The sequence below is a fragment of the Labeo rohita genome, chromosome 14, assembly GCF_022985175.1.
Source record: "Labeo rohita strain BAU-BD-2019 chromosome 14, IGBB_LRoh.1.0, whole genome shotgun sequence".
Lineage (NCBI taxonomy): Eukaryota > Metazoa > Chordata > Actinopteri > Cypriniformes > Cyprinidae > Labeo > Labeo rohita.
Window position 1 is genome coordinate 20,766,495 of NC_066882.1, and position 24,533 is coordinate 20,791,027.

General features: G+C 33.9%; 2 protein-coding genes across 4 annotated transcripts in view; one reads left to right on the forward strand and one right to left on the reverse strand.

The window, feature by feature from the left end:
• The first annotated feature begins 796 nt into the window (after positions 1-796).
• On the forward strand, positions 797-18,469 carry tbc1d2 (TBC1 domain family, member 2). Its single transcript, XM_051128206.1, has 14 exons — positions 797-953; positions 1,666-2,097; positions 4,638-4,785; positions 7,488-7,611; positions 10,123-10,232; positions 10,314-10,492; positions 10,574-10,957; positions 13,179-13,289; positions 13,525-13,697; positions 13,775-14,275; positions 14,602-14,722; positions 14,868-15,053; positions 15,201-15,322; positions 17,804-18,469. The coding sequence occupies exons 2-14, from the start codon at positions 1,666-1,668 to the stop codon at positions 18,003-18,005; spliced, it is 2,793 nt and encodes a 930-aa protein (XP_050984163.1). The 5' UTR covers positions 797-953; the 3' UTR covers positions 18,006-18,469.
• Positions 18,470-20,015: 1,546 nt separating this feature from the next.
• slc44a1b (solute carrier family 44 member 1b) overlaps positions 20,016-24,533 on the reverse strand; it is a 42,536-nt gene continuing 38,018 nt past the window's right edge. For all 3 annotated transcript variants that reach the window (XM_051127449.1, XM_051127448.1, XM_051127450.1), the window contains exon 16: positions 20,016-24,509. In XM_051127449.1, the coding sequence (XP_050983406.1) occupies positions 24,486-24,509 (24 nt within the window). In that variant the 3' untranslated portion in view covers positions 20,016-24,485. The remainder of the gene's footprint in view (positions 24,510-24,533) is intronic.

The following is a 24,533-nucleotide window of genomic DNA, read 5'->3' on the forward strand; positions in this document are numbered from 1 at the left end:
GTCATTAACACAAGTGTAATTTCAGGTTTCTTAGGTGAGTTTGTTAATTCAGTTCAATAAATAATAAATCTTTTAGAATAGTTTTTCTACAGCCTAGAATAAACAATGCTACAAATAAAAATTAGCTTATGTCTCTTGGCCACAAACGTTTATGTATGTTTCAATAAAACAAACTGTCCGTGTGTGTGTGTGTGTGTGAGAGAGAGAGAGAGAGAGAGAGAGAGAACGGATCTTGGTTCAGTGACTCAAAAGAATCACATCGAGTCGGTTATGTTCAACAGAAACGATTCTCGGTTTAAGGAGTCGGTCAGTTGTTAACCCGGTTCATAACGAATCAGACAGGTCCGAAACGGTTCTGTCTTAAACAAATCAGCTGACTGCTCGGACTAGTTCAGTCGCCGATTCTTACAAATCACGAATTGTTCAGTCCGATTTAAAAACAAAGCATCCAGACCGGTTTTGTGAACCGGTTCAACTGATTTATTGAAAAAACCTCAGCCAAAATGATTTGTTCACGAGTCAAACCGTCAAAATTAAGTACAGTTTATTTAATGTACAAAACACACGACTGTATTTAGTGTTCAAACGTCCAGTCTCCTGTATGTAATTTAAATAAGTTAAAACAAAGTGGTTTTGACTTAAAAAACAGTTCACATGTTTCTGAAATTCAACAGATAGTATGAGTATACTATTTGAAACGAGCAGTGCTTCAGAACAGTGTGTGAAGGCGAAGACATTCAGGACACGCCTACCTTAAGACGCACGCAACACTATGTTACATATTCTTTATGTGTAATTTCCTGATTTCCTTAAGGGACTCGCTGTGAGAAATTTGAGTCATTCAAGAAGGAAGTGCAGCAGTGTGCGGGTTGTTTAGATCTGTAAGTACCATATGAAACGCGCCCTGGACAGACACATGGAGTAAACAACATTTGAGCTTTTCAACAGAGAAGGTATGTGGTTATTACCAACTACTGTGCTGTAAATAGTTTGTTTTATTTCAGTTTTTACAGCATACACAGTGACCAATGCGCACCTGTAGTACATGTGTTGACTAACAAGAATGACTTACGATATGGAGAAGAGCTTGTTTAATTTATGACATATTAGACATTAACATGCATTATATTAAATAATATTTGAAAGTCCATTAATGTACATTAAATAATAAAAATGTCATGCAGCTTTAATGAAACTATTTTATTCTTGTACATAAATGATGGTGATATTTAATTGTTAAATATTCCTATGTGGAAACTGAAGTGAGGTAATAGCTGTGCATATATTGTGGAATGGTTTTGAAACTGAAATTTGTATGCCACAGCATGTAATGTAAAAATAGTGTTGTAAGTGGATATATTTGAATAATGTTACGTTTTGTGTTATGACAACAGAATTAGCAAATGTTTATATTTATATTTTCATAACACTGATTCATGATTGCTAATGCATCATCATCCTACACATGGTAATCTTATATCTAAATATGTCACAGTTTAAAAATAAACATACATTATCTTGCTTTATCGTACCCTGATATTGATGTTTTTATTGATATATAATATACTTATCTATTACTGAAGCTCTGAATTACCATATTCTTGTGGTGCCAGTTAGTTTGATTGTGTTGATTGTGTAAAGAACATTTTGTCTAATATAAACCAGATGGAGAGCGAGGGAAACTCCAGGAATCCACCTCTACCGGATGTGCACATAACTCCTGCAGATGAGTGTGTCAGCTCTGAGGAGACCCCAAAACAGAGTTTGAGTCATTCAGATGAGGCTCAGGATAAGAAAGACACTCAGATCAATGCTGCTGAGAGTGATGGGACCTCTGCCACCCTCAGAGGAACACCCACTCCTCCCAACACTAAACTATGTGGCTACCTCAACAAGCAAGGTGGACCTCTCAGAGCCTGGAAGTCCCGCTGGTTTGTCTATGAGGAAAAGAGCTGTCAGCTGTTTTACTACCGCATGGCACAGGATATCAATCCCCTGGGCAAGGTGGATCTGTCTCGTGCCACATTCAGTTACCCGCTGCAGGGAGAGGAGGGAACCTTTCATATACAGACACCAGAGCGCACCGTCATTCTTAAGGTAATGTTATAACATGGTTTAAAATAACAGATTTTGAAAAATTGAGACATGTGAAGCAACAAAGGGCAATGAGCTATATGGGATAGGTTGGCACATCACTAAGATGAACATAATTTTGAAAATGCCTATTTTGAGTGCAAGCAAAAACACGCTGGTTTTGTGCATATCTCTTTAAATGTAAATGAGCTGCTGCTCCCCGCCCTCTTTTTCAGAATAGATCTGTGCCTTTACAGCCCGATCCTCAGATAATCTCTGATTTTGATTATCATGTCTATCATCCTGAAATTGTGTTTTAAACTATATTAGTTTAAACTTGTGATATATGGTTTTTTGAGCGCACACAGTACTAAACTAAGTTCTCTTTCGTGTCTTATTGCGCTTAAACTGTCAAATACACATAACTTTATGTTAAAAATACACAGGAGTTACAAAACGGTTATGGCTGTGAAGGTAAACAGCTGGGAAAGAAGTCACATGTTTATGTTAGATCTGTGTGGCAGCAGCGTAATATACAGTACATAAATCAATAAATCCACTGCTCTCTTGTCTCTTCTAAAGCTGGGACCCTAAATAGTGTTCTGTGCTTATCTGTGCAGTCAAAGAAAGAAAACAGTTAGCATGTTTTGATCAAACTTCCGCCATGGCGTTAGAACTGGTACACAGTTTTCTCTTACAAAAACAAAATGATGGTGCTGTGAGTGAAAACGTGCAGATTAAGGGGCGGTAAAATTTTAATAAGAGCCCCTTCCTACGTCACGGAGGGAGAAAAATCTAAGCGGCTCGTTTTTTCACATGCTTGCAGAGAAAGGCTTACAAAACAAAATTACTAGGTTGTCCTTTTTCATGTTTTCTTGATTGGTAGACGCAACAGGGACTTGTTTATAGCACTAAAAACTTAACTATTTATTTATTTCACCACAGTAATGAGATTTGGAAGGAATATGTGCTTCATTGTGTCTTTGTGAAAATAATGAATAAATGCCAGTGTGACTTTCTATTGAATATGAAATAGTGTTAGGATAATGACCTGGGAATGTCCAGGGGGAAAAAACGTGAAAGCAAGTTTTATGATTTATTTGATTTAAGATTAGAGATTCTAAAGGTCACTTGCTTTTCAGAAATAGGCTTCTAGGCTATAAATGGGGAAGGAATATAAAGCCTTATTCTTTCTCTTTCTTTCCTGTCTTCTTGTCTCCAAAAAGCTTGTTGTTATCAGTGGGGTCAGACAGCTTTTAAAATGGCACAGCAATCACATGACTGCACTTCATATTACACGCACCACATGCTTTAGTATCAACAGTGCTGAAATTAGGTCGGAAAGAAAAGGCTGCTGGTTTTAAACATTTCAATAAAGTGTAAAGTTCTAATCAGTGGTCTAGATTTTTCTTAATTCTTAAAATATGGTTACCCTCAAGTCTCTCCCCCACAGTCTCTCTTTTGACTGTTAAACACACAGAAACATAGGCATTAGGGTTAAAGTAATAGTTCTGTCATGACAATTCTCGGAGGGATTGGCATGGTAATGTATATGACAGTGTAAATATATTTGGTCTTGGTGCAATAGATCTGCTACGCTGCTGCTGCTGTGGCAGAGCAAGTACCGAGATTTGCTACTGCCAAATACATCCACAACATGCTGCTGTGAGCATGTAAGGAATATAGCTGCTGCACATATAACATATATGAATAACCCCCATAGCATACATGAATCACCTCGTAGCAGATCTATACAGGTGGAGCTGGGGAAGGTGGAGAGTTTCCGAAGCATGCTGCAAAACTGCTTATAGCTAGCATCAGTCATATATTTGAATGTTGAGCAGTGAGCTCATTGGCTACTGATACAGGAAACTACCAATCAGCTGTGCCATGTGATAATGATGTCATTAGGTCAGACTGATTTGACCTATTGGGATTGCGCCATCTAGACTTTCAGGTCAGAACTCTGTATTTCACCCAAAAATGAAAACTGTCATTAATTACACACTCTCATGTTGTTTCAAAACAGTAAGACCTTTGTTCATCTTCAGAACTCAAATTAAGATATATTTGATAAAATCTGAGAGCTTTCTGACCCTGCATAGACAGCAATGCAACTAACACACTGAAGGCCCAGAAAGGTAGTAAAGACATCGTAAAGTCCATGTGACATCAATGGCTCATGTAATTTTATGAAGCTACAAGAATACTTTTTGTGTGCAAAGAAAACAAAAATAATTAGTTTATTTAACAGTTTCTTCTTTTCAGTGTCAGTCTTTGGACTATTTTAGCAATCTACTTTCTATCTTTCTGGGCCTTGAATGTGTCAGTTGTCAGAAAGCTCTTGGATTTCATCAAAAAAAAAACAAACTAACTAAATTTGTCATCTGAAGATGAATGAAACCCTATCAGGTTCGACATGAGGGTGAGTAATTAACAACAGAATTTTCATTTTTTGGGTGAACTATCCCTTTAAGTATAAAGGAATAACAGTCAAGCATCCTGAACAGTCAAGACAACAATATCTGCCTCTCAACATTCTTTTTGTTTGATTTTGTTTTTAGGCACATAACAAGGATGCCCGAATGTACTGGTTGCAGCAGCTGCAGTTGAAACGTACGTTATACAGGGAGCAGCATGCTGAACTTCAGTCCATACCCAGACCAGACAACCACAAATTAGAAAGCACTCCATCAGCAAACAACTGCCGTGGTAAGAGCCTAACATCTTAGTAATAATGAAACCTGGCATCACTCAACCGAAAACAAAAACGAACTTAGTACATGGAAATTACAGTGTTTATGAAATATGATCTGAGGGGGGAATGCACTTTTTTAAAGTAAAGTTCAGTTGTTTAGCCAGTCATGTGATATTAAGTTAATAGAAAATGAAAGGTCAGATCTTAAGGATTATGCTAGAATTCTTGGAATCTGTGCACCAAAACAGTGTTTTAACTGACTGTTTCTATTTCGAGAGGTGTTACTACATCTTCAAACTGTTTGATTTGTTGATTTGGCAAGTAATCGAAGTAATAAATCCACCTTATTTTTAAGGTAAGTGCGGGCACTGCCATTTGTAAATTTTATGGGTCGGGCTGATACTTTTGGCAACAAACTGAAATAACTGACTGTTTTATTGCTAGAGTTATTTCACCTTCAGACTTTTATTAATTCTTTTTTCAATGATAATCTGACTGAGTGTATTATATATTACACCCAAAACTGGTCACCCACATCTGGTGTTCAAAATAAAATAGTCATGTCCCAAAATAGAGGTCATTGTTACTAAACAATGTTACTAAACCATGGGCTCTGCGTATGAACACAGGGCAGGGGCAGGAAGCAGAGCCAATGATACAGGCAGGAAAACAGCATATTAGCTGAAAGGGCACTGCTGAGATTGACCAATCAGATGCAACATTACTTAGCCACATTGTTATAGCATAGTCATCCATGATCTGTAGCCCCAGGAGGTGGTTGCAAAAGCTCAGGCTGATATTTTTATGTGTACATGGATCATCAGGACTCAAAGAGACTGTAGCCAGTTTGTGCAAGTATTGTCTAGCTTCATTCTGTTATCTGTCTTAACAGGAGGGTGTGTAGACAGGAAATGTCAGGACTAGTAGTCATCCATAAACTGCAAATGTTTAGCAGTTCTGGAAAAGGGTGGGATGGATGTCGATATCCATCTTTGCTTGTTCACTATGTTGCATGACAGTTATGTTACTTAACTGTCCTTTGGAGCCCACACCAGTGCTGCATAGCACTTACAGCATAACAATCTGGGGTGTGAACACGAAATGACTGCTGAGCTCAATTCCTCTGTGCACTTCACATAAGAGGAGCCATTAAAATGAGTAAGCAAAAAGCAATTATCCACTACATCTAACAAAAACTAATGAAAATGATAAAAGCACATAACAATTACTAATTTATTAAACCTAAAATTGTTTTATTTTCATTTTTTCAGTTTTCAGTTCAAAGCATTAATATAATGGTATATAAATAATACTAAAGGGCAAATCCAGCGTTATGGATGGGACAAATGCTTAGAGAATTTATGTTACATCTTTTTATATTTTTAATAAACTTTAGTTGATAGAGTCTAAACATCATAAAAATATGGCCACGTTCACACAGCAGCAGAATACGGTTGTCAGTACCATATTTGAGTCCTTAATACAGTTATGTTCACACACAGTGCGGTTATTTACAGGTGTGGCGACCATATTCTATAACCGAACTCACACTCGTAAATTTTTGTAAAAAAGGGAAATAATAATGCGTGATAGATGTGACAAAAAGGACGCCCTTTTTTAAAGACTACATACTTTGTAGGATTTCCGCAAATTAAAATGCACAAACCAGACGCAATAATACACAACAAATAGAGAAGCGATGGCTCTTCGCAGAACATATAATTGTTACTTTATTTTATTTTTTCATGGTCAGGTTGACATGGAATTACCCCAAAATAACACTGGTTTTAATTACAAATTAACTGCACGTTTACCTCAAATAGTTTTTGAAAATGTAAAGGCCAAAAGAACTCTACGTGTATCGTGTAATTATAAGTTATATTAAAAATAGTCACTAAATAAAATAGTGTATGGTTGATAAAGTCTGAAACACACTTTAATTTTTGAGACACCCAAAACTTTTGGCAATTATAATGGAAATGTGGCAGCAGTACTTTGATACTTCATAGTCTATATGCAGATAACTGGATTAACTTACTTAATTGCAATTGCTCTGTCTCTTCTTATTTAATGGATCATTTCCAGGAATCTAAGTAGGGTTGGGTTTCTCATGCTGGAACCACATTCATTACTTTTCATTCACAGCCATCCCCTTCCAACCACAAGCTTTGGTATCCAGGCGTTAAGAAACAGCTGTTGGATCGGAGTCAAAATCAGAAAATGAGGAAGTGAATGTCTGAGCAGCTGAATCTGTAGAAAATCTGGAAAATTGCATCACCCGACAAATATAAGCTAAAAATATTTCAGACAGAATGAGCATTTATTTGTTTTACTCAGCTTGCTAGCTTGTGGTTAGCATATAGATCTTAGCATATAGAACAGCACTTGTGTGATAATTAGGAATTTCAGGCATGCTGGGACATGTGATAAACAACATAGTCTCGTTCTGTCATTAGAAAAGATCTAGGTAGAGCAAGATAGAGAAGAATACAAAAACACCATTGTACTGTGATAAGCTTTATTTTTTCTAGATGATTTCATAAGAGATTTCTTTGAAAAACATAAAATCTTACTTTGATCTAAGCATAACAAAAGGTTGTTTACATATTTATTCTTTTCACGCAAATAACAAAACAAGGAAGTCTAATTATTTGAAAGCATCTTGTTATACTGGCTTATCAAATGTTGAATATACTTTCTTCCTTCTCTTACACAGCTGACTTCTTGCCCATGGTGAAGACGCCTTCTGGTCTGGTGGGTGAAGAAGCTGCCAGTCTGCCTGCACCAGGATTAAACAACCCGCTCAATATGTCAATCAAACATCCACTAATTGAGCTCCAGTGAGTACATGTGTTTATGATGTTTACTCTGTCTGTTAACACAAAATGGATACTGGTGTCACAGGGTATTTCTAGGGTAAAATGAAAAATGCTTCACGCCGGCCATCTACGTCAGCGTCTACCAAAAACGTTGTGTTGTAATTCTATGAATTTCTCAAGAATTATTATTTTAGGGAAGTTATACCCACAAGCATATGCACCATTTCCTGGGATTTTACATACGAGAGTGACCAACCTGTCTTATGGGGGGTTTTCATACTAGACAACATCAAAAAAGAGAAAACCATAATGCGATTTATATACAGTGGAGATCAAAATTAGAGAACAACCTGCAATTTCATAATTTTACTCCTAATAGGAGTAAAAGGGCAGTTTTTAAACATGTTTCATAAATTAATTGTATTCTGAAGGAGAGTATAAAAAATTTAAATGAGATATTTGAAAAAGAACTCGAAAGAAAATTAGAGAACACTTACAGATACCTCGAAGTGATTGGTGTTTATCTGGTACCTTGTGTTAATTTCCTTAATTATATGACAAAGCCTATTTAAATAGATTGCAAGATGTTGGGTCGCTCTAAGGTGACTAAACCCCTGCGACAGGAGGTTGTCCAGATGAAGGCCAAAGGGATGACACTTTCAGCCAATGCAAGAAAAATTGGTCATTCCAAATCTGTGATTTCTCGAATATTGTAAGTTTACAATGACACTAATTCATTCAAGTCCCCCAAAACGGCTGGTTGTCCACATAAGGCAAATGCACAAGACGACAGGATAAAGCAGAGACTCTCAATGGGGAATGGGTTCAACACTGCAGTCGGAATTGCTTGCCAGTTCAGTGCTGAACAGGTAAGGATCTGTCCCGGGACGTTTAAGAGAAGTCGGACTCTGCAGTGACCAAACCTCTCATCAGCAGAAAGAATTAAAAGGCTTTGCTGAGGAGCTTGTTGTATAGAGAGAGGAGAACTGGTCCAAATTTACTTTAATGATGAGAGCAAGTTTAATGCATTTGGGTCTGATGGGAAACATTTTGTTTGGTGTCAAACTGAGGAAAGACTGAAGCCCAAGTGCGTAAAGAAGGCAGTGAAAGGTGGAGGAGGAAGTGTCATGGTTTGGAGGATGTTTCTGCAGCAGAAACTCCCAATCAGCCTGCAATTTTCATGCAAGACAATGCCCAGTCACACTGCGAAACAGGTAAAGCAGCTCCTTGAAGCTAAGAACATTGAAATGGCCAGGTCAGAGTCCTGATCAAAACCCGATTGAAAAGTTATTGCTGAGAAACCCACTACAGTTACCAAACTATGGAAGAGACTGGAAGAAGAGTGGACAACGGTCCCACCAGCGCAGTCAGAAACTAGTGAAGTGCTGTAGCTGCAGATGTGCTGAAGTCATTCAAAGCAAAGGGGCTCTACACTTTCTACTAATTTTTGATAACCCTGTAACCCTCTAAAATTTCAGTTGTAAATCTATCATGGTTACTGTTCTCTAATATTTACCAGTGTTCCACAATATAAAGGTTTCTGTTGAAATGTCAAACATGTTAGTAGGACAGTGGTATACCTACAGATAATATTCCTTCAAATCTTGAACATTGAAGATTAACAATATTTCAGAATTTTGAATTCTAATTTTGATTTCCATATAAAAAGAAATATTACAATTCACCTTTATTTACCTTATTGTTATAATAAAAAGGCAATACTTATTTTACAAATAAACCAAGAAATATGGGCTTGTTTGGTTCACTGAATAATGTGGTTGTTTTACCAGTCTATCTAATGTATGAATAGGAAGTAATATTAGTTTCACATCTGTCTCAATGAGAAAGTGGGAAATTACTATTTCTAAACACATCAACTTTGCACATCACCACAAATACTATTTCATCATCATCTACAATGTGAAAACTTTAAAAAAAAAAAATTGGAGTATATTTGAAAATCAAGTTTTTATGACTCATGCAGTATGATGTATGAGTTTTTACAATTAGACAAAAAGACATTTTACTTGCTGAATAAGTATAAACTGCCAATCAGACTTCAGAGGAAATGTAGTAGATTGTATACAACAGGTTTTTCAGCAAAGTTTGATCATGCTGTTAAAATTAGAGGCCTTAGAAATGTGTTGATCAGATATGATTCAGTACACGGTTAAAGAAGTTCACTTCCAGAACAAAAATGTACAGATTTACTCACCCACTTGTCATCCAAGATGTTCATGTCTTTCTTTATTCAGTCAATAAGAAATTATGTTTTTTGAGGGAAACATTTCAGGATTTCTCTCCATGTAGTGGACTTCAGTGGTGCCTGTGAGTTTGAACTTCCAAAATGCAGTTTAAATGCAGCTTCAAAAGGCTCTAGATGATCCCAGCTGAGAAAGAAGGGTCTTATCTAGCGAAGTGACCCAGTGTTTACAAAGTAAACATGCAAAGAAGATCAAACGCCCTTCACAAAATTTGTTAGTTGTTATTGTAAGTAATTTCTTCAGTGGTTTCTCTGTGTTTGATTTCCAGGAACACAATAAACAGTTTCCGTAACCGGCACTCACAGGAAATTAGACAAAGTGTTTTCCATATTGACGACCCAACAGACACCCAAAAAACACCCTCATCTAAAACATCCAGTAAGAACCACAGCTTTCTCACTAAAAAAGAAATACACAATTGTTTCAAATTTAAATGCTCATGTCTACCATCCTCCTCAGCTTTAGCAGCTCCCACACCCAGTTCATCTCAAAGCCCAGAATCCCCTGCTAGGTCTGAGAAAGATCTCTCCACCATTTTACCAGTCAGAAAGAATAGCAAAGAAACTAAAGAGCTCAAGGACACATCTCGACTTCAACATGAAAAACTTTTCCTGGCAGAAGAGGTCAAAGCACAGAAGGTAAAGTGAAGATGTTAAAAACCACTTCAGCTTTTCATGTAAGATTAATCAACTGAAACCCGCATGTGTTTGTGTTGTCAGGAGTTGGTGTTGCTGTTGCATAAGGTGCTGGAAGCCGCTCAGCTGGAGAAACGCACCTGTTCTCAGTTTCTAGCCGCGGAGGGGGAGCAGGAGAGATTGGAGCTCCTCAGGCATGGTGAGCGGCGTGCGGCCGAATTGCGAGACCATCTGGAGTCCCTGCAGCAAGAGAACGAGAACCTACGGAGGGATCTGAAACAGAGGGATGCACAAATCGCTGCACTCCAGGAGAGTATTCAGCTCCTGGTGCAAAAGAATCAGACAAAACAGGAAGTGATAGTGAAGCTGTCTGAGAAGTTAGCCGTCTGTGGGGAAGACCAGCAGAGCACCAGTGGTCTGCAGTCAGAGGCCTTAAAACAACTAACAGTCGAGAATGAGAATTTGAAAGTGAGAAGACAAAGCATTTTTATATAAAAGTATTGTTTTGCTGTATAATATAAATATTATGTTTTACTATATAAATTATATATTGATTGGATATATATATATATATATATATATATATATATATATATATATATATATATATATGTATGCAATCAAATTTGATAAGTAAATTAATCAAAAGTGACAGTTAAAACCATGTCAAATGTAGCAATATATTTATATATATCATTTTACAATATAATATAAATGTTATACTAATTTTACTATATAAATTATTATACTGAATAAAATGTAAAATGTAGAAATATATTTAGATTGTTTTACTATACAATATAAAATTTTATTAAATGTTACTTTATAAATTATATAATATTTTATATTTATTTATTTATTTAATTATCTATTTATAGATGCATTAAATTGATCAAAAGTGACAGTAAAAACCATGTAAAATTTACATTTATATGCATCATATATATTGTTTTACTATATAATACATTTATATATATTATTTTACTATATAATATAAATGTTATTAAAATTTACTATATAAATTATTATAGAATATAAATATATATATATATATATATATATGTGTGTGTGTGTGTGTGTATGTGTGTGCAACAAAATTTGATAAGGAAATTTATCAAAAGTGACAGTTAAAACCATGTAAAATGTAGAAATATATTTATATATATTATTTTATTATATAATACAAATGTTATTACATTTTACTATATAAATTATTATAGAATATTTATTTATTTAATTATGTATTTATAGATGCATTAAATTGATCAAAAGTGACAGTAAAAACCATGTAAAATTTACATGTATATGCATCATATATATATTGTTTTACTATATAATACATTTATATATATTATTTTACTATATAATATAAATGTTATTAAAATTTACTATATAAATTATTATAGAATATAAATATATATATATATATATATGTGTGTGTGTGTGTGTGTGTGTGTGTGCAACAAAATTTGATAAGGAAACTGATCAAAAGTGACAGTTAAAACCATGTAAAATGTAGAAATATATTTATATACATTATTTTATTATATAATACAAATGTTATTACATTTTACTATATAAATTATTTATTTATTAATATATAAATAATTGATTTATTTATTAAGAATATTTATTTATTTATAGATGCATTAAATTGATCAAGTGACAATAAAAACCATGTAAAATGTAAAAATATGTTTATATATATTGTTTTACTATATAATAGAAATGTTATTAAATTTTACTATATAAATTTTATATATATATATATATATAGATTCATTAAATTGAACAAAAGTGAACAAAACCATGTAAAATGTAGAAATATATTTAAATATATTGTTTTACTATACAATATAAATAAATTAAATAATAAATTATTAAATTTTACTATATAAATTGATATAAAGTGACAGTAAAAACCATGTAAAATGTAGAAATGTATTTTAATACTGTATATTGTTTTACTTATAACATTTTATTAAATTTTACTATATAAATTATATATTTTATTACTTTATATTTATTTATTTATTTAATTTATTTATACATGCATTAAATTGATCAAAAAATGACAGTGAAAACCATGTAAAATGTAGAAATATATTTATACATAAACTTTCTTCAATTTGACTATATAAATGATTAAATAGTATTTTATTTCATGAAAAAAAATCATGGTTTCCATAAAAAAAAAAATTGATATGGTACAAGATTACAGCTGTTTTCTACGTAATAAACTGAAAGATCAGTTTTGCCATCACATGAATAAATGACAAAAAAAAATCCCAAACCCCGAATTTTAACCCCGAGTTCAGATGCAAAACCAGCTAAAAGCCATCTCGGTCAAAAATGAGATAATGATACTGAGTGAATGCTCTCAACACATATTATACATCCATCAAATACTTTTACCTCAAACTTACTAAATTCCAGCCTCAGCCCAATCAGAAGTACTAGTACTTATATAGAAACCTCTACAAAGTAGCCAGAAAGAAATGCTCATTTTAAAGAAAAACATCAGATGGATTTAGAGGCTTTTGCATCTGAACTCTTCAAATGGTAGTGTATATACCTAATATTTTAAATGTCCATTACTTATGAACAGTTTATCTACATTTTATGCTGATTCTAAAATGACTGTGCCAAGCATGATTACAGCCCACCCATAATTGTATCTCTATTTCAGGATGATTTAAAGGCATATAAAACTCAGAACCAGTACCTAAACTCTGAGATCTACCATCTGACGACGCTTTGGAGAAAAAGTTCTGAACAGGAGCAAAGTCTGATAGTAAAGGTACATTTTTCACTCAAGTTTTCTTGCACCAAAAACAGTCACATTTTCTTTGTACTGACTGACCAATCTAAACACGTGTTAGAGTATGTTCACTTCCACTTTTCCAAAAGATCAAGGGAAATTAAATTACATCCTTATAAGCCGTTTAAATTTGGTTAGAGCTATTTGCAATGGTAATTTGAGATCGAGAAGTGCTTGAATATGGGATTTAGTGTCGTTACTGTGTGTGTCTCAGTGTGCTGTTCTGGAGGCCAATAGCTGTCAGATGGAAAGCAGATACTTGGGAATCCTCCAGACACTCCAGGATAGTAAAGAACTGAATCCAGAACAGAGAGAAGCAGTCAAGAAGGTGGTTAAGGATGCAGTTCGGGCAGACCTGAGCACTGCCGTCAAACTAAACTCAATCAGGTAAACACAGTCCTATCAGTTTACCCACAAATACAAATTTGGTTATGTTAAAACTCACAGTTCCCAACATCCCACAGGGATTACGATGAATATGGATTTAAGATTGCAATGGACTATAGAGTTGAGGACCTAAAGCTCCTTGCTAAGATCCAGCCCTTTGAGATCCGATCCCAAAACCTCCTCAACCAGGAGGAATGCGACGGGGCGTTTTTGGCTCGTTGCACTCAGCTCCTGTTCGGACGTCCTGAAGGAGAACTATCTTCGTCCACAGAATTGAAGAATCTTCTCCGGACGGGTTTACCGCGCGAGTACCGTGCGAGGGTTTGGCGTTTTATGATACAGACTAGGACCAAGTCTCTTAAAGAGCGTCATCCCGTCCGCTATCAGGAACTGTGCGAGAAGAGCAGAACCTCACCTCACCTGGTGCCCAGACAGATCCAGCTGGACCTGGATCGCACGCTGACCTCCAATCAATTCTTCTCCCCTCCTTCAAGCCCCTTAATTCAGAAGCTGGAGAGAGTTCTACAGGCATTCTCATGGCAAAACCCCACCATCGGCTACGTGCAGGGATTCAACAGGTAACTAGGCACCACAGAAAAAAAGAAAGACATAAAATATCTTCATTGGTGTTCTGAAGATGAATAATGGTCTTACAGGTTTGGAACGACATGAGGGTGAGTAATTAATGACAGAATTTTCATTTTTGTGTGCACTATCCCTTTAAATAGACCATAACATGTAATGTACTGACATCTGGTGGTCATTTGTTGAATGTTCAACAACTTTCTGATGGTATCTAAGGGTTTCTAGGCTAAAATAGAGTTAGATGTAGGTTTTCTGTAAGGGCGACAATATCTATATGCAAAAAGAATGATAAATAACACCCTTAATGCCCTTTGTGCAGATTGGCGGCCATTGCTCTGCTGGTACTACAGGAAGAGGAGGATGCCTTCTGGTGCTTGGTAGTGATCGTGGAGTACATCATGCCTCAAAATTACTACACTAAAGACCTGGTTGGCTGTCAGGTGAGAACTTATTCTGCATTAATCCTAAATCCTAAAACTAGCTGCTTTAGGTTCAGATTTGATTTGAATCCCGGTGGTCACAACACTAAGTATCGAGTAATATTCTAAAATATTTTTCAATCTTTTTTTCTTCCCATCTCTCCAGGCCGATCAGCGTGTACTAAAGGACCTCATGTCTGAGAAGCTGCCTCGACTTACGGCTCATCTGGAAGCGCTAAAAGTAGACATTTCACTCATAACTGTTGAATGGTTCCTGGTGTTGTTTGTTGAGTGTCTGTCTACACGCATACTGTTTAAAGTATGGGACGCCTTTCTGTATGAGGGCATCAAGGTACCGTAAAGCATTTTGGGGTGATGCTGTATAAATTAATACTCTAATAGGTCTCTAATAGTTTGAGGTTTCACAAGCATTACAAGCCTACAGGCCAAATATGAGAACGTAACAATGGACCAAATCTCTTGTTCATCTGTTTCACAGGTGATATTCCGATACGCACTGGCTCTTTTCAAATACAGAGAGGAAGCCATCTTAAAGATCAATGACAGTTCTGAGATGTACCAGTATCTCCGCATCTTCCCCAGCACCATTGCAGATGGAAGGTAAGATGAAGGATAGCAAATGAAAGAGAGGAAAAACTGACAGAAAGTGAAAAAAGAATAATATTAAATATATATATACAGTAATATGTATACAGTTTATATAATGAACTGATATGCTCTTCTACAGTATGGAATAGTAATATTATTGTGCATAATGCATTCTGTAAAAATTGAAACACTGTATAGTAATGTATTCATGCCTTATACTGTAGGATATAATATATTATTTATATTTTATAAATTCATTATATGTATAACATATAATGAATTTATAAAATATAAATTAATAATGAATTTTACCACAGGACATACCAACACATAAATTAGTTGTGCTTCATGTTTTTTTTAATCAATTAAGTCATCAGACATCAGCACGTATTATAGTGTACTGGTTAGGATAAAAAAAAAAACAATACAACACAGTGTATTATGAAGCATTGTAATCACTAGGACATATTTTACACACGTAAAGAGCAAATGCAAAATGATTTTTTTTTTTTTGCAATTGTAATTTAAATACTATATATATTAGTAACAACAATAACAATAATATATATATAAATATATATATATATATATATATATAAATATATATACACACACACACACCTATATATATATATATATATATAATGAAAAATATTTTTAAAAAGCATTATTATTTCTAAGCAAATTCTAAAAAAAATATAAAACATTGATGCATAATCAAAATAATTTACAATTGTAACAACTAGTATACTAATAATAAAAAATAATAATAGATAAAAAATTTAAATATATAAAAATGTACTGTTTGTGTGTGTGTAAAAAAGATTCAAAAAAGCATTATAATTAAAAGATATTAAAAAGCATTATAATTAATTATTATAAAAAATTATTCAAATTAATGTTTTTTGCTATTGCGATTTAAATGGTATATATTAGTATTAAAATTATATATATATATATATATATATATATATGTATACACACACATACATACATACACACATTACATATTTTTATGTACAAGTTATTTAGAGTTTACATTTACATTGATGCATAATCAAAATTATGGAGTTTATTTAATTAATTATTAAATAAGGAGTATATATATATATATATATATATATATATATATATAATGAAAAATATTTTTAAAAAGCATTATTATTTCTAAGCAAATTCTAAAAAATATAAAACACTGATGCATAATCAAAATAATTTACAATTGTAACAACTAGTATACCAATAATAAAAAATAATAATAGATAAAAAATTAAAATATATAAAAATATAAAAAGCATTATAATTAATTATAGGCAAATTATTCAAATTAATGTTTTTTGCTATTGTGATTTAAATGGTATATATTAGTATTAAAATTATATATATATATATATATATGCATATACACATACATACATAACATATTTTTTGTAAGTTATTTAGAGTTTACATTTACATTGATGCATAATCAAAATTATGGAGTTTATTTAATTAATTATTAATTAGGGAGTATATATATATATATATATATATATATATATATATATATATATATGTGTGTGTGTGTGTATGTGTGAAAAAGATTAAAAAGTAAAAATAAATAAAAACACTCTCTCTATGTATGTGTAAATAAGATAGATATTAAAGAAACATTATAATTATAATTATATGCAAATAATTTATTTACATGTAGTGTTTTGCAATTGATTTAAATAGTATATATTTGACCCTGGACCACAAAAAGGGCCATAAGGGTCAAGTTTTGATATATTTCCACTAGGAAATTTACAAAATATCTGCATAGAACATCATCTTTACTTAATATCCTAATGATTTTTGGTATCAAAAGAAAAATCGATCATTTTGACCCATACAATGTATTGTTGGCTATTGCTAGAAATAAACCTGTCCTACTTATGACTGGTTTTGTGGTCCAGGGTCATATATTAGTAATAAAAAATAATAATAATAACAAAAATATAAAAATGTATATTTTTTATACATATATACTATATAAAGTATATTTTTATTTTTAAAGTATGTAATGACTTCTATATAATATAAGAAATACAATATAAATCTAATCTATATTACTCCATAAAAGTGCTACTACTTAAACAGATCTCTGTTTCTCTCTGGAGTTCTTGGTATTGTAGACAGTGACAGTGTAGCTATTTTTGCCACAGTCAGACATCACCATATATAATTCATTGGGCCATAGTAAAAACAAAGCAGCCTGCATCTGTTAGAAACAGAATATGGGTCAGATGCCTCTGTGGTGTGGCTATTTTAAAATGTATGCCCCTGATACCGTGTGTACGCGCACCTGCTCACTTCTGCTTCCAGAGCATGGCATCGTTTCAAAAACACAAAGAAGAAAAGCTGGCTTGGGGAGAGTCTTTTCAAACCACAGGTTTTTACAGGAAATAAACATAGCAGCCAATACATCACTGCAGTTTTAATCTCAATACACCTCGTCTTTCTCGTCCCCAGGAAGCTGACAAGCATCGCCTTCAACGATATGAACCCACTGCCCATGAAGCTGCTACAGAACCGACGCGCCGCGCATCTGGAACGCCTCCACGCTGAGATTAAAGAGCTGGAGAACTTACGGAAAGCATACAAAGCTGAACACGTCCAGTGCAAAGACAAAGAACTGGACACCCTGGCTAGTGAAGATGAAGAGGAGGTATAAGACATCAAACATAAGCTCTTGATGCTTAATGAGCAACGCTAAAAACAAAGAACTCTATTTATTCACCCTCATGTTGTTCCAAACACAAGTATCAGTAATTTTTCCATTTAAAGGGAGTGAATGCAGAGTGAATTCTGGATCGATGGATCCAAAAATGACAACAAAGCACAATAAAATAATCTGTGTAACTACAGTTGAGGTCAAAAGTTTACATACACCTTGCAGAATCGGTTATTTTTTATTTAGTTCTGACCTGAATAAGATATTTCACATAAATGACGTAGTCCACAAGAGAAAATACCTGAATTTGTAAAAAGTAAAAACGACCCCATTTAAGTTTACATACTTTTGATTCTTAATACTGTGTTGTTACCTGAATTATCAACAGCTGTTTTTTTTGTATTTTTGTTTAGTGATAGTTGTTCATGAGTCTCTTTTTTGTCTTGAACATTTAAACTGTCCACTGTTCTTCAGAAAAATCCTTCAGGTCCCACAATTCTTTGGTTTTTCAGCATTTTTGTGTATTTGAACTCTTTCCAACAATGACTGTATGATTTTGAGATCCATCTTTTCACACTGAGGACAACTGAGGGACTATTACAGAAGGTTCAAATGCTCACCGATGCTTCAGAAGGAAAAACAATGAATTAAGAGCTGGGGGTGAAAACTTTTGAACAGAATCAAGATGTGTACATTTTTCTGATTTTGTGAAATATCACATTTTTTCATTTAGTACTGCCCTTCAGAAGCTACAAAGGACACTTACATGTTTCCCAGAAGACAAAATAATTTACCCTGATCTTCAAATTCAAAAAGCTTTCACCCCCTGGATATTAATGCATCATTTTTCATTCTGGAGCATCAGTGAGCGTTTAAACCTTCTGTAATAGTTGCATATGAGTCCCTCAGTTGTGCTCAGTGTGAAAAGATGGATCTTAAAATCATAGTCATTGTTAAAAAGGGTTCAAAGAATTTATGGGACCTGAAGGACTTTTCTGAAGAACAGCGGACAGTTTAACTGTTCAGGACAAAAAAAAAGAGACTGATGAACAACTATCACTAAACAAACAAACAAACAAACAAACAAAAACAGCTGTTGATCATTCAGGTAACACAGTATTAAGAATCAAGCGTATTTAAACTTTCTAACAAGGTCATTTTTAAGGTCAATTCAGCTATTATTTTCTCTTGTGGACTATATGTAAATGTCTATTATGTGAAATGTCTTATTCAGGTCAGGACTAAATAAAAAAATAACATGCATTTTGTATGATCCCTCTTATTTTGGTAAAATAATTAACATTTTGCACAATCTGCAAGGTGTATGTAAACTTTTGACATCAACTGTATATTTCAAGTCTTCCAAAGCAACATAATGGGTCGAATGAGGATTAGTTTGAACACAAATATCATTATTTCTGTCATTAATTACTCACCACCATGTCGTTCCAAACCTGCAAGACCTTTGTTCATCTTTGGAACACAAATTAAGATATTTTTGATTAAATCTGAGAGCTTTCTAACCCTGAATAGCAATGCACCTGACATGTTAAAGGCCCAGAAAGTTAATAAGAACAGCGTCAAAATAGTCAATGTCACACAAGTGGTTCAACCTTAAATTTATGAAGGTACTTTTTGTACACAAAGAAAACAAAAATATTCAACAATTTCTTCTGAAGGATCATAGGAGTGGAGTAATGACTGCTAAAGATTCAGTTTTACCATCACAGCAATAAATTATATTTAAAAATATATTAAAACAGAAAACAGGTATTTTGTATTGTAATATTATTTCACAATATTGCTGTCTTGCTATATTTCTGCTTTAATTTTGAGCTAATATTTACTATATATATATATATATATATATATATATATATATATATATATATATGACAGACTAATATGATATGCTGAAAACATGCACATAATAAACTTTTTTCACTTCAGTTTGTCTTCATATTGGCAAAAACTCCAGGGTGAAGTCTAGGTGACACATGTGAAGAAACATTGTCCTTTTTTTCCCCATTTTATTACTTTAAAAAACAGGATACATATGAAATCATAAATATAAAAATCAAACAAATCAACAAAAACTTAGTTCAATGTTACAAACAACTTTACTGCAGGTAAGAGCTAATAGCTAATATCACACCAGAGGAGTAAACTGATGTATTGCCTATCCACGACTGTATCCGATAACAGAATCGGCCTATTCCCCCGTGTGACACGAACAGAAGCACAGTTTCCCAAAATGAAGAGGAGAAACAGACTCACAATCTCATCTCGAAAACAAAAATAAAAACAGTGGCTTGTCGCATAATAAAGCTATTGTTCTATCAGTGTTAAGTCACATGTATTCTAATGCCAAACAGTTCACGTTCCTACAAAAATGGCTCATTGTTTTAAAGAGTTAGAAAAGTCCCAGGTCAGGAGCATGCAGGTCGTGTGTGTGTTTGTGTGTGTGTGTGTGTGTGTGTGTGTGTGTACAGTGGTTATGGGTTTACTAGCTTGCCTCTAAGCACAGCTCGTCTGTCTCTTTCTAATACACACTGACAGGACTAGAGATGTCACGGCTGTTACTGAGATGCTTTCAGTGATTTAGAGAAAGAAGAAAAAGGCTGTGAACAAAAAACAAAAGCCAACTGGTTTTCAACCAGATAGCATACGAGAGAGTTCGTGCACTTCTTACATTTCCTTTGTGCACATTTGGCAATATAAAGTGGAGTTGTGAGCCAAAGCCGATGTCTGCGGCCGAAAAAAAATCCCATTCCAGTGATTAGGACACTGGAGTCCGTTAAAGAAAAAAAAGAGGAAAAACGTTCTCAGGCAGTAAATGCCCATTGTAAGGTCAGTTTTTCAGTCCAAATCCCTAAGTTCAATCACTTTGAGTCCAAAAAACTGATCTTAGTTCAACAAAAGATGTATCTCACAAAACCTGTTTTTTTTTCCTGCATAAACAAAACATTTTTAGATTTTTTGCATTGTTGACATTATTGTAAAAAAATAAAAATAATTACTGTATTGTACTGTGTAACACAGTACTTTGTATTTTACTTTTATGCTGTTAAATATTGTTAAATGACACAAAAATGAATTACTAATAATAGGCAAAAAAATGCATTACAGTAATTAAAATTGAGCACATTTCCTTTTAAAATCCTCATAAAAATAATGTCACAATTACAAATAACCTTGGTTCTAATGTTCTTTATGCATTTTTCTCTTTGTTTTTATTTTGGGGTGATGTGTTTTTGTGAGATTCACCCTAAAAGGCAAGTTCCACCATTTGTCTTGAAACACAACCTACTTGTTCAGTCATCAAGTTCATGTTACCTGATAAAACTGGGTTGCGTAACCAGAAACTGCAACGTCAAGCATTTAAAAGACAATTTTGTTGACAGAGAAGATTTTCATGAAACATTTATGAAACATCTCTATATTGAATGCGCTATAAGACGATTTGAACTATAAATGTTTTACAGCTATCATTAATTCATCTCTGTGTTTAATGTATGCCATCTTAGTGCAATATTTAACATGCTTTCAGCATAAGTTTCGTGTGGCAAATGTTAAATCTCTTAGATTTTTTTTTCTTAATTCATGCTTTTAATATCTCAAAGTTACACTGTTCATTTCTGAACCCTCCTAAAAAAGATTACCTCATTTGAAGACAACTCACATTTCCCTCCAATGCAAGACACGAAAACTTGAATAAAAATGGTGAAAAAACTATTCCTCAGTCAATATTTATCAATATGTAACATGACGTTTAAAACATCCATACAAAAACTGCACACACAACAAACATTTTTGCTAAATCTGACATTTGTTAGAAAACAAAAACGTAAGCCTGCAGATTCCTCTGTGCGTGAATAAATTATATATATTCTCCTCAGCCGCGTTTAACACGTTCTGGCATTCGATGGGTTGGTTGAATTAGTGAATGTTTAGATCTGTTTAAGGCTTATGAGCTGTTTCATGTGCTGTACTCAACTAGTCTATGTAATCCAGCAGGGGGCGACATTCACTCAGTTGGTTAAGGCAAATGCAAGTTTCATGTGACTCTACTCACCCACAGCACTGTCTAGCAGAAAATAAAACGTTTTGCTTCAAAATACTTTGCATGAGTCGGAAGACTTAAGTTTGATGCGGAAAGACCAAACTCTCCATTGGTTGCAAAAGATAACAACTGAAATGGTAAATGTCGTGCTGTAAAGACAACATACATATCTTCCAAACAAAAAAGGCAACATTTCGCCATTGTTCGCCCTCTACATGTTGAATGAAGAACCGCACCCAAGGAAAGATGGGTGCTTTATGCTGTGGATGCACATTTTGGATGCTCATGCACTCAACTTCTGTCAAGTGAGGCAAAGTCATGTTACTTTTAACAATCAAAACAATTTCCAAGCCACGTCGCAGCACCAGAATTGCCCCGCTGCTGATTTAAGAACAGGAGTAGCCTTGAGATTCTTTGAAGGATGAATTGTTTTGAACTAGCTTTGCAGCTAACAAACCATTTCTAGGTACACATCGAACGTTTGGAATTATTACAGTTTTCCAAGGCTGCATTTATTTGATACAGTAAAAACAGCAATATTGTAAAATAGAAACAGTTTTAATATATTTTAAAATGTAATTTATTCTTGTGACGCAAGTCTGAATTTTCAGCATCATTACTTCAGTCTTTAGTGTCACACTATCCTTCAAAAATCATTTTAATATACTGATTTGGTGCTCATTTGGTTTCTTATTATTAATAATGTCGAGAACAGTTCTTGCTGCTTCATATTTTTGTGGAAATCATGATACACTACCATACAAAAGTTAAGAAAAAAGATAAATTAATAAATGCTGCTCTTTTGAACTTAATAGTCATCGATCAAGAAGCTTGAAGAAAAATGTATCATGGTTTCCATAGACAAATTAAGCAGCACAGCTGTTTTCAACACTGATTAAAATAAATGTTTCTTGAGCGTCAAATCAGCATTGTAGAATGATTTCTGGATCATCTGACACTGAAGACTGGAGTAAAGATGCTGAAAATTCAATTAAAGGGGACATCGGATGCAAAATTCACTTTTTACTTGGTGTTTGCCTATAAATGTGTCTTAGCAGTGAGTGGACACAACCACCCTACAATGACAAAAATCCATTCACTCCTTTTTGTATTCCCCAAAAACCTAAACAGTCTCAGTTATCAAGCCGTTTTAATTTTCTGAGCAGTATGATGTCATATTGCTCAGGCCCCGCCCACAACCATAAGCAATGCAGGTGTTTTGCAGTTAGATGTAAAAGTGAACATAACCGACATCAGTGGATTTGTTTTGTTTTTGACGGTAACGTGCCACCGAATACACACACACACACACACCAAAAAAAACAGAAGAGTAGCTCATTATCATTTAAAGAGACTAAAATGAGTCGCTTTAAACAGAGCTGTTTTTGACAAGGTAAAAAAGGGCGTTTTACATGACCATTGAAGAATTTTAACCAAAGTATGTTCTGGACATTTCACGAAGACCCCAAAGAATCATACCAACTTTTGGAAAATGGGCATCTGATGTCCTCTCTAAATTTCACATTACTGTTTTTACTATATTTTTGATAAAATAAATGCAGTCCTGGTGAGCATAAGAGACTTCTTCCAAAAAAACGTAAAAATATAATGATTCCAAACTTCTTGTAGTGTAACTGAACAGTTATTGTTTGTTTTATTTGTTGTTTGTATGTGCTTTTAGTTTTAATGTCACTTATAGTTACAGCAACTGTGGATTGTAGTAAGAAACCATTAATGTCTTCCTCCCAGTTTAAGGTAACCAGACCCAATTTCTTTCAGCACTAACAGTCACAGCAGGAAATTTGGACTTTTACAGTTTTATCGCAACTCAGAAACAAACTAAAATTACCACCATTGGAGGGAAACCAACCAACCAACATTTTTTTTTTTACACACAAGTGAAATGCAAGGACAAGGCCCTCATTTTCAGGCATGGTAACGTTATTTTAGTAAAATAACACAACCGAGCATTTTTTTCTTCTTTTTTTGAAAATTAAGAAATAAAAAGCATAGATGCTTCATTATTTAAATTGAATGAAATAAAAAGAACAAGTGCTGCACTGCAGTATGTGGGTTTCTCATAAACGCAAAGAAAACCAATTAAAAAAAGGTTTGTTATGAAAAATTGACATAATAAAAACAGTGATTCTAGACATTATTAATACTGTGTTTCACTAGATGGCAACTGGGTTTTTTTTTAGTCTTATAAAAAGGACATCACTACGAAAAATGCATCAGGCTTTTTAAAATATGCAGCGCTCCAATATAAAGTGCTTCATTACATTGTTATTTCATTTTTTTACAGTTTCTTATTAAAATATTGTATTCCCTGGAGTGAAACCATAGTAAACATGTTACACATTGGTAAAAATAAACATTTTGGAATGTCTTTAAAAAGTCCCATGGGCTGATTTTGGTCAAGCAGAGCTTGTCCCGGGAGCCTACAGGAAAGAAACATGTTATTA

Coding starts and splice junctions, on each gene's coding strand:
- tbc1d2 (XM_051128206.1), top strand. CDS start 1,666: ATGGAGAGCGAGGGAAACTCCAGGAATCCACCTCTACCGGATGTGCAC. Junction 10,233..10,313: donor ACCCTCATCTAAAACATCCA/GTAAGAACCACA, acceptor CATCCTCCTCAG/CTTTAGCAGCTCCCACACCC. Junction 15,054..15,200: donor TTCTGTATGAGGGCATCAAG/GTACCGTAAAGC, acceptor TCTGTTTCACAG/GTGATATTCCGATACGCACT.